This window comes from Phlebotomus papatasi, chromosome 2 (genome assembly GCF_024763615.1).
Source record: "Phlebotomus papatasi isolate M1 chromosome 2, Ppap_2.1, whole genome shotgun sequence".
Lineage (NCBI taxonomy): Eukaryota > Metazoa > Arthropoda > Insecta > Diptera > Psychodidae > Phlebotomus > Phlebotomus papatasi.
This window is the reverse complement of record NC_077223.1, coordinates 45,717,810-45,729,227: the sequence shown is the minus strand read 5'-3', so window position 1 is coordinate 45,729,227 and position 11,418 is coordinate 45,717,810. Positions and strand designations below refer to the sequence as shown.

Genomic DNA, 11,418 nt, shown 5'->3' with positions numbered 1-11,418 from the left:
AAAAACATAATGCAATGATCAATGAAAGAAAATTTGCGAAACTTCTATATAAAACGTTCTAAAAATAAAGTAAAAATTTTACCTTCAGCAATGTGAATTTTTAGAGGGAGAGTCCTTGTCGTTACGCTTCCTTTGAGGTCCGCAAAAGCTTGTTTTCCGAGTGTGCAGAACTTGTGTCCGGATCATAGTTAAACAAAAGCTTAAAAATAGATGCAGACAAAAAATAAGAAATTAAATTTTATCAAAATTATGAGATATTCGACATACCCACATAAATCGCAGCATCCCTAAGGTGACTACGTCGACATCTCCATGTTTAATACCGCTGCAATTCCAATATTAAAAGTTCTCTGGAATAGGGTTTGTTTTCTCCGAAAAACTGTGATAAGTCAAAAAATAATGAATAAATTAGTAACAAAATGAGTATTAGTGTGATGGTGTGCTGCTTGACAATGAAATTTAGTTACAATTGCATCTAAATTTCAAGTTATCTAATCACGTCACTACACAACACATGCTTTTTATTTGCTAATTTTATCCTGATTTAACAATTCTCTTCAATCTTAGAACAGACATAAAGCATATACATATTATTACACAATAATAGCAAGAAAATTAAACACAGAAATTATACAAATTTCACAGCATTTGCCTATTTCATAGAAATCGGATTTTTTTTCTTTTTCTGGTAAATATTTCATTTTGTTTGCAATACTAAAGATAAATTCGAACACTTACCGTTTTTTCACGCAGAACTTTATCCTATTATAAATTTTTTTCACGAAAACAAAGAAAACACTCACGCGGGCACACACTACTATTTCAAGTCGACCGACGCACAAGAAAGACTGAACCAAATGAGTCATCTGAAAAATTAATAGCGTCTTTTTGTTCATCAACCCCAGGGAGGTGTTCAGTATACGCTGTTTAAGTGTACTTTTCACACTTATCTTGTAGTCTCATAGCGTCATTACTAGCAGTGTAAATTTAACACTCGATGAGCTTTAAATCTTCTATGGCGATTTATTTTCCTGAATAATACATTTAATATATCTTTCTCATATTGTAATGAAGCGAAAGTATATTAAATTCACTCAAGACATATTTGTGACTGTCCTAGATGACGAAAAATACTTTTTATGTGCTTTTTCGGAGATTGTATGAACAGTGTGAAAATAACACTCGGCAGAGTTAATTTTTATAAAGCAAAGTTGGTGTGAATTTCACTTTTTTCACTCTTTTCTGGTGTAAATCTAAACCCCGATTGCTATGGTGCATATTTAACACCTCTTTCTAACCCCGGTTCCCAGATCCATTTCCCTCAGTGCGAACAGTCATTTCACCTGCTACCAATTTGTAATCCACGAAATAAAGCATATTTACCGACAATTTAAAAAGACAATTCAAAAAAATTAAATGACTGAATTTCTAATAATTATGTTTCTAAATAATATTAATAATAGTGGCACAACATTCCATGAACAAACTGGGCCTTCTCGTAAGAAGAGTTCAAAACATCCATAATTACTTTTCTTTCTTACACAGGGATGGGTTGTTAGCCCCATGCCCCGTGGAATCAAGTGAAGGGAAGCTCACTTAATGCAGTTTAACTGTAGGGGGAAGTGGGGCACTTTTGAAACTGGGATTTCCACCTATATTTTTAAATAAAATTGAGCCTTATCGTGATATAATTTAGCTGTACAAACAGATTGAGAAGGTAAATTGAATCACGATAAGGTTCAATTTTATTTAAAAATAGGTGAAAAATTCCAATTTCAAAGGTGCCCCACTTCCCCCTAACGCCAAAACCCCCAAAACCTCTACCACTTCGCCCATTGATTGTCCCATGTTTCGAAATAGCTCTAGACGAAAACGGTTAGCAAACCGTCCCATACTTTGCAAAATTTGCGAACTCGAGACTTGAGTGCTCAAGTCACCGTTTAATGGTTCACAACCGATTTATAAATCACTCAAAACATCGTCTAAAATATAAATACATACGGGTATAATTGATGGGAACTCAATGGGTCAAGTGGTAGAGCACTCGCTGTATGATGCAAGTGTCCCGGGTTCGAATCCCCTTTTAGGTCACCAGGAATTATTCTGGCGTTAAAGGTGTTCGGATTGCATCCAGTGAGCTTCACTGCACTTGATTCCACGGGCATGGGACTGACAACCTCATCCAGTACAATAAAAAAATAATAATGCATGTCTAGAAATCCCCTTGCGGGATGGCCTTGTTCCTTCATGAAATGTTGTGCCAGCATTATTATTATTGTTATTGAATTTTAGATAAAAGTTAATAGTGATAAACAGGTACTTGAAATTGGTTCAGGCTTGTCAGAAATTTCAGGACCTCTCCAGTGAGTCCAAAACATACCATTAATTTAAAAAGTACACTCTCTAGAAACTTTTAAGCTTTTAATCTTGAAAAATCGTTATTAGGAATAATTCAATAATTTTGGAAAGCTCTCGTTAAATTCTTCTGACACCCAAACTTCATCTTCTTCTTCTCTTCTTCTGTTCTTTAAAGTTTCTGTAGGGGTCGGACGCCTCTTGACATCCACACAGCCCCCCAACTTCTTCTGATTTAATCAAAGATTCGATTAATCGAAAAAACGATTTTTAAAAATTCTATTTCGAAAACTAGGGTGAATTAAGCTAATTCTAAATCTGTTCCAAATGGAAGTTTTTCGCTACTCCAAATGGAAACGTCATTGTAGTCACGATAAATGCAGTACTAAATTTATTATTTATTATTTTTATTTATTTATTTTGAACACTCGAGCCCAATGCGCCCCATACCACTAAACCCACAGCCCGCCCATACCCTGACGCTGTACTCAAGCGGCGGCCGCCGCCGTCTTAACAACAGCCTCCACGAGTAAACGGCGGAAACCCCGCTTCAGGCTGAATTACATACATACATAAATTACAAATCATTATAAATTATTAAATTATTATATTTATTATTTTCTATGGGTCCCGGTCAAAATCCCGAATTCTTAAAAGTGTCATAGCTACTCCCACGATTGCACCCGCGCTTTCTGGAGGCAAAGGGAAATTTTTTGTGTCTTGGAAAATTATTCTAAACATTTTCCCTTTCCCCCATATGATTTCATCCCTTTCAGGATTTTGAACATTCGGGATTTTGGCTTTCGGCATTTTGGCTCACTCTTAGAAAAAATTAGTTCGTACAAGCTCATATGCAGTTATTAGAACTATAAAATATAGTAAATATAGACCCAACTATATATTTAGTTTGGGTAACTAAATGAAATAGTTGACCACAGTTAGTTAAAGTATCCTTTTCATTTAGTTATCACAACTAAATCAAAATAGTAATGGGTACTATAACATATTAGTTCCAATTACTAAATAAATGGGGTTGATACCCATCTTATTGGCTGTAATAACTATATCATATTAGTTGTGGTTACTATATAGCATTCATTGTGATGCATATTTCTTATTAGTTGCTTAAAATTCGAAAGAGCTTCAACGCATTATTAAAATAAAAACCACTCTTTACTATTGGAAAAGTAGTCATAACTTTTCGAAAATATAGGCCCATCTATTTACATTGGTTGTGAGAACTAAAAGGAATTAGTGACCAATATTAGTTGGGATAATGATTTTATTTAATTAACACAAGCAAATATAATTGTATGAAAGCATTATGAAATAATTGCCGCAACTTATCCACGTAAATATTGTCTTATATTCTCACTACTAATAAATTTATTATGAGTATAATGTTTTAAGAATATAAGAACTATTTTAAATAGATTTTATAATAATCGCCCGAACAACTAATTTTCATTAGTAATCACGTCTAAACTTTTCTAAGAGTGTGCCACCGATTTTCTTACCACAGTTTCATTATTTAGTTAATTTTGCTCCAAATAAATCGAAAATCCATTCATATTCACAAATTTTAATTTGTTAATTTCACCATCGAATTTTTCATCGATCGACCATGTTTTCCAATAAAAAACACAATGAATTAACGGTTGTTTATTCGTTTCGTTTAACATTTATGTCATATTTCTGGCTAATTTTAATTAAATAAGTGCTAATCTATTTCGTGAACAAAAAGGGTTTTTCTGAAGTGTCTGCAAATGCTTCAATAGGAAACCCCTGAAATATGATTTTTTTTGGAGAGATTTTCCTATTGTTTTAGATGGGAAAGGAGAAAAGACCAGGAATAAGAACAAATTCTGCACTCAAGAGCAATTCAGAAAGGTTTTTGAAGCCTTTCGTCGCGGTTTCACTTACACTGTTTGTCTCCAATTAGAAAATTTCCCTTGTCTCCATTTGGATTAATTTGTTTCCAATAGAAGCATTTTACGCTCGCGTATTTTTCTTGTATTTAAGAAGTTTTCAAATTATATCTAAAGAATTTTCACTATACAGTAACATTCTAGAAGAGATGAGGAGCAAATTTATGTAATTCTCTTCAAAAAAAAATATGAACTTAAGTGTTGAACAAAGAATTCAATATCCTTCGATATATAGTAGTGTATCCTTCGATATGTAGTGAGTAATATCCTTCGAGTTTTTCAAACCCCGAATTTGCAATGGAACAATCATACCTTATAAAAACCTCTTAAGATGATCTAGGCTTATTAGGGGAGACCGGAGTAGAATTAGCCAGCAAATCAAGCTTTTTCTTAACGCATAATTTGTGAAAATATGATAAGATTTGTCTAATGTTTTTATGTTTCATAAGTAGCATTAGGATATGGGCTGTATGAAACAGTGTAGTTCAAAGCTCTAAAATCTTTGACTTTTTTTTTTTTAGAGAGGATAATGAAAAAAGTATGACACATATTGTCTACACGTGCCCCGCCCGGGTAGATATAGCCATTTTTGGGATACTAATTGCCACCAGTTTTCCAGACGAAATTTTAAATTGGAGTGTACCAAATATTGTTTCACTTGATACCCTGATGCCCACTAATGCTAAATATGTCACTTAAATCTAAATAAAAAGGCTTTAGGCGACTTTTTAAGCAATTCTCTTAATTGCGCGAAAATTGATGCAAACATTCTGAAAGAAAAATTATTTCTCAAATAGCACTTCCAAATGGCAATATTGCTACGAATATTAATAGTACTTTTTCATCTAACAATTATCCACGTATTAGTGACAAATCATTGGTAGCTTTAGCCTGCCACGGAAGAGTGGATACAACTGCCCCGAGGGCTGTTTCACTGTTTCTCATTTTATATAAAAAAGGAGATAATTATTATCCAAGTGAAAAATATCTTTTAATTAACTTTATTAAACCAGAAACGAGGTAAAACTATGACATTTAGACAAGAAACTCAGAAAACCAAATGCTGGGCCAAAAACTGTAACATCAAAATTATATAATTTGATACCAATTTTAAAAAAATGTTTCTAAATTGTAGGATAACAGGATCAGTCCTGTAAATATTTCAGGAATATAGGGATGTGTTCCCACTTTCATTAAATAATACTTTGCTCAATGTAAGTACATTTCAAAGGAAACGAGAAAAATCCATTTTGTACAGTAGACTCTTCGATATCCGGCTGACTGGGGGACAAAATGACATTTACGTTTTTTGAATGATCAACGGTTTTTCTATTTTGTGCAGTGTGAATTTATTTTCTGTCTGACAAAGAAAAAGAGAATTTTCTTCATGGTGTGCTTATGTTTCATTTTTTATCACAATTATGTATTAAAAACTTCGATACAATGTTAATAATACTTTAATTCACTCTGGACAAACTTCATGTTTAGTGAAAATAATTTTGAATATATCAACCGCCAGTGTTTGGCAGCTGTCACCCGGATATCGAAGTGCTGGATAAGGAAGAGTTGAGTGTAATTTTACCTCTGGCTAATCTACCCCGGTCTCCCCTACTGGCTTTTAATTCCAGAACTGTCAAAGAAAATTCGTATCGGAATTACATTTTTCTCATTTTTTCTCTTTTTTCATCATTGGGAACTTGCGGTGGGAGTCATGGTGGTAGTCAATTTGGAATTGTATATAAATAAATTTAATTTGGTGCTGTAATAGCAGATTGATAAATATATATATAGATAGATAGATGAATTTTAAATCAATTTAACATTCCACCTCTGGTTTATCAGTTTTTGTCGATTTTTTTTAAGTTCTAAAATATATGATATTTTCATTGTTAATAATTTCCAAAGCAACTTTAACAAATAAGAAAATATAATAAAATCACTGTATTTTTGGCGCTAAAAAACTCGTCTAAAAATGGTCGAAAATATGCTGATGAAGACACCAAGTGACAAAAAGCTGAACTACAAAAGTAAACAACAGTCGTGTCATTTCCAAATAGGAATTTCCTCATTTTCGCAACCGCAAACACAGCATATTTTCTACACTTTTTCGTTGATGACGTGCTCTAACTATCAGTGATAAAGAAATTAGAACTGTTGAGAAATATTTGAAGCAGAAATGACGAGAAATATTCTTGTAACTGGAGGCACAGGTCTTGTGGGAAAAGCCATTGAAACTGTTGTTACAACAAGTGCTTGCAAGGACGATAACTTCCTGTTTCTCAGCTCAAAATGTTGCGATTTAACGTAAAACAATTGTAAATAACCCGGGAAGTGTATTTGATACTCAATCCACAGTATATTTGCAGGAATCTTGAAGAAACTAGAAAATTGTTTGAGAAATTCAGGCCAACACATGTCATTCACCTTGCGGCAATGGTTGGGGGCTTATTCCACAATATGAGCAACAATTTGGATTTCCTGGTGAGTTGAAGGATCTCTTTATTAGCTAAGCTGTCTATTTATCAGCTTTATTGTCTTTCAACAGCGCAAAAATATGCAGATAAACGACAATGTTCTTGCACTTTGCCACGAGTTCAATGTGAAGAAAGTTGTCTCTTGTCTCTCAACTTGCATCTTCCCGGACAAAACTACCTATCCAATTGACGAAACTATGGTACACAATGGTCCCCCTCATGACTCTAACTACGGTTATAGTTATGCCAAGAGATTCATAGATATCACCAATAGGTAAGGATAATTGAATAAAATCTAGATTTTTTTTTTTAGCAACATTCTCTTCTTTCAGAGCCTACTATGAGCAGTATGGTCATATATTTACTTCCGTAATTCCTTGCAATGTCTTTGGACCACATGATAATTTTAAACCTGGTGTAAGTCACGTAATTCCAGGCATGATTCATCGTCTGTACGAGACAATTCGAAATCCTGATATTCCAGAAACCGAGAAAATCTTCACGGTGTTTGGAACAGGAAAGCCTCTGAGACAATTCATTTACTCTTTGGATCTAGCACGTCTCTTCCTTTGGACTCTCGATCACTACGACAGTGTCAAACCATTGATCTTGTCAGTGGACGAAGAGGATGAAGTGTCAATCAGCCAAGTGGCAGAATCTATTACGAAAGCCTTTGAATTCCAGGGAAAAATTGAATTTGATACGAGCAAAGCAGATGGACAGTTCAAGAAAACAGCTTCCAATAAGAAACTGAGAAGCCTTGTGCCAGACTTCAAGTTCACCCCCTTCAGTGAAGCCATCAAAGATACAGTGACATGGTACAAGGCTAATTACGAGAAGGCCAGGAAGTAAAATCCACGTAACATTTAATTACCACCCACTGAGAAAACGAAGAAAACTATACCACACCATCATGTTATATAAAAAGCTTCAATTAAGAGAAGCAAAAATTGGGCAGAATAAAATTGTTTGAAAAAATTATGAAACTTTTTTTGAGGATTTTTGTTGCTTCTGTTAACACCGAAAAATACATTCCCAAAAGCCCATGGTTTTTATATTAAAAAGATCACTTAAATGGATACTAGATTTTTTAAATGTATCATTCTAAATCCATTTAAAACCGTCAATTTAATTGTTGCAATATTCATTGAGTATAGGGGAGGGTTGGGCAGACAGGTGTGTAGTTTCGTCTTTTATCAATTTTACCTGGGGTCCCGCGATTAATGCATTTTTTGGGACCGAATAAAGCCACACAAAATAGGTTTATGCATGCAGAAAAATGCATAGGGTTAACCGGGGCAAATTAGCCACGCATGATTATGACGCGGGAAATTTGAAAACACTGTGCTTCTTTTTCAGAATAAAACTTTAATTTCTTTTCTTAAGGTGAAAATTTTAAATATTCTAAAAATTTATTGAAGAACTCTCTCCAAAAAGTAGGGGAGACTGGGGCAAAAAGTCACAAAACGGATAGGGGAAGTGCTTATAATTTTGGACAGTCTGCTTATAAGCATCGAAGTTCTAAGTTTGAAGTGCGATATTTTCTATACTAATTGACATTTCTTGTTACTCTCTTTTCAGAAGGGTTGTTTAGAAACTTAGCAAGCTATTTATCGTCTTATTTTTATTAAAATTAGTTTTAATACGTTTAAAAATGAATTGATAAGTAGAGGTGACCTTGGCTCTTATTTTGGACAACTTGTTTATTAATTTGTCCAACTTGGCTGTAAATTTGGACAGCTAATCCGCCTCAATAGGATGCCCATTGTTCTTCATTTGATGAACCAATCTTACCAAGTCCTCTTCCTGTTCATGTAAGGGAACCGTAGAATGTGAAAAGAAGCCCGGAAACTTTCCATATCATTCATTAAAGTGAGTTAACTTCGGTGCTCCAAGTACGTGCGGATTCGCTCATTCCCTGACCTTTCCGGGAGCCTTTCAAGGCATTTCTCGCTATATCTCTTTCGTAGAGATGATGCTCCTTTGTTTCTCCAGGCATTTGTCCAACCTAGTCATAACAAAAGCTAAAACTTCACGAAATTTCGTGAGAAAAACACCTGTCCAAAATAAGAATCATCACTTCACTGGTGAATGTCTTAAAAAATTTCCCATTTTTCACACGAAAAATATAATTCACAAGGCAAATCTCACTTCAGGTCAAATGTACAAATCATCAGTAACGTGAATCAACACAATATTCAATGAATATTCAATAATATCACTCAAAAACAGCGAACAAACTTTGTTAGTACTTCACCAAAACTAAATAAGACTGAAGTAAGCCACGAAGTTCTGTCATATTTCTCGTAAGCAATTGCTCACACTGAATTTTCAACAAAGCAATTTCAACTCAAATCATATTCAAATTTTAACGTATTTAGTGTTAAAATCTTCCAAAAAGAACAAATATTTAGATAGAATTCATTATTCATCAAATATTGGAATAAAAATCCATCATTTTAATCAATTTATTTTTAGTGTCCAATGTTATCCTCAAAGTGTCCAAAATAAGAAACTGGACAAAATTATGAGCATTTCCCCTATTTTATTTTTTTACAAGCTACTCGAGCGCTTCAGAAATTTCTAATTAGGGCAGTTTTATAGGAAATTTAGCGCTCTACAACTTTGTTAAAGTAATTTTCCTCTATTTTGTAAGGAAATACATTTATCGAGCTGTTTTCTAAAAGGTAATTTTGTGACTATTCTCAAAAATGCTGGGGCAAATAGTATCAGGCATAAGATACTATCAGAGTTTGATTCGCTTTATTACGGGATTCCGTAAATTTAAATAAAATACCTAGATTACATATTTTCAAATGAAATTTATTCTTTTACACCTTTGTAAAACACCGTTTTCTCTATCTGAGCAAGAAAACCGCATTTTAAGCTATTTTACAAAAAAAAACACAAAAGACTGCAAATCGTTTGACCAATGCAAACAACAAGCGACGACACATAGGATTGACGTTTCTTTTCACTGTGGAACATCACAAATTGTTTCGGTTTTTGTTACTTTTTACCCCAAGTGGTCGTTTTTAATAAAAGGTTTTCTGGAGAACAGAATCTTTGTAAAATTCTAAAATAGATAGCGGATTCGTATTCAAAGAATATCCAGATAATTTGGGAAATATTCACCAGTGCATCAAATTTAAAATAAATAGCTAATAATTGATATCTTCTGCACGGAAAATATTTCAAAAATAGCGCTAAAAATTTCGATATTTTTTTTTCTAAATTCCTTGTTCAAATTCTAACAAACTTACGACATTGAAGAAGACCTATGGGGGCTATCTATGGAAAAAAATTTAAGCCACTCTCTTATTTATCTTGGAAGATATTGAATTTTAAAATTTTCTATTTGTGACTTTTTACCCCAGTCTCCCCTACTGTTCGTTGATGAATTTCTTTTAAAAAGCTTAATGTTTCTGCTCTGGTTACTTTTACTCCGCGCGAAATTCATTCTACGGCCGATTTATTCAAAAGAAAGCCCCTGCGGATACCCAAATTTCCTCGATGCATAATGCCAATTTACGCGTTTTTTCGGTCCCGAAAATGTGTATAATGCCGGGACTGAGTGTATATATACAATCGATTAATTTAATTTTTATGTGACTTTTATGTTAGCCTCAAAATGAGTTGAGTAGGGGAAACTGGGGCACCACCAAACACGGGGTAGCATCAAACACTAATTAGGTGTGATTCCTTCATAATCACACCTATTTTTATTTCTAAACTATTTTTACTATCTCGACCATTTCTTCAGTGCACAAGCATCCCTATAATGCCTAAAAATTTCTATAAGTGTCTTTTCCTCTGAAATCGAATATCCTATTAAAAAATTGCAGTGTTTGGTGCTACTCCATGTTTGATGGTGCCCCAGTTTCCCCTATGCATTATTTCCCTGCTCGAACCCCACAGAGTAAGCAGTAGGGTAAAATTCCAAAATAGACATGATTCCAAATTTCCCCACCTTATCCTATAAATCCTTCGATTTGAGTTATATTTTGGTTCCTTATGCCCTAGACCTAGACACACTTATGGCTTAAGCCGAGAGACGGCTTAACGTAATTATAAACAAAATAATGATCAGATTCCATTTACATCAGTTTCTGACTAATCCGCCTCTCGACTTAAGCCAAGAAGTCCATACATTATTTTTCGATCAGATAATGCGATATGTCCGATTTTGCCGTTTAAGTGTGAAAAAATTGATTTTTCCCATAATAACGCTTTGAAATTACTCAGATGCCAATTTGACTGTTTCTACTCGACCAAGACACTTAAAATAGGGTTTTGAATGGAAAGTATCACAAAATACAACAATTCTTTGATATAGTTGAAGTTCATCAAATGAACACTTGGGGCGCTCTGGTCGAAAAAACGAGTTCAGAAACAAACAACCTCGATTATCTCGGCTTCTGATTAATCGATGAGATCATGTTCTACGGCAAAATTATAGAGAACATTCTGGTCTACATTTCACCCATATATCATTTTTCTGTTAATCCATCCAAATATCTTTGATATTTTAGTTTAAATACAAAACTTGTATAATTTCACGCATTTGATTCAATATAATCGAATCGCGTCTCCCAACTTCAGCTCTAAATCGAATTTGCATGAATTCCGAATTAGCTCACTTTAAGAATCTCACCACATTA

At 33.9% G+C, this 11,418-nt stretch overlaps 1 protein-coding gene across 1 annotated transcript; it reads left to right on the top strand.

Annotated features, from left to right (window-relative positions):
* Positions 1-6,288: 6,288 nt before the first annotated feature.
* On the top strand, positions 6,289-7,627 carry LOC129801289 (probable GDP-L-fucose synthase). Its single transcript, XM_055846182.1, has 4 exons — positions 6,289-6,587; positions 6,650-6,764; positions 6,829-7,031; positions 7,090-7,627. Exons 1-4 carry the CDS (start codon positions 6,460-6,462, stop codon positions 7,607-7,609), a joined length of 966 nt encoding a protein of 321 aa, XP_055702157.1. The 5' UTR covers positions 6,289-6,459; the 3' UTR covers positions 7,610-7,627.
* The last annotated feature ends 3,791 nt before the right edge of the window (positions 7,628-11,418 follow it).

What these genes read in the sequence shown, in the direction of transcription:
- LOC129801289 (XM_055846182.1), top strand. Translation starts at nt 6,460, where the DNA reads ATGACGAGAAATATTCTTGTAACTGGAGGCACAGGTCTTGTGGGAAAA. An exon ending in TCAAAATGTTGCGATTTAAC is followed by an intron (nt 6,588 to 6,649) that starts GTAAAACAATTG and finishes GTATATTTGCAG; the next exon opens with GAATCTTGAAGAAACTAGAA. An exon ending in GCAACAATTTGGATTTCCTG is followed by an intron (nt 6,765 to 6,828) that starts GTGAGTTGAAGG and finishes GTCTTTCAACAG; the next exon opens with CGCAAAAATATGCAGATAAA.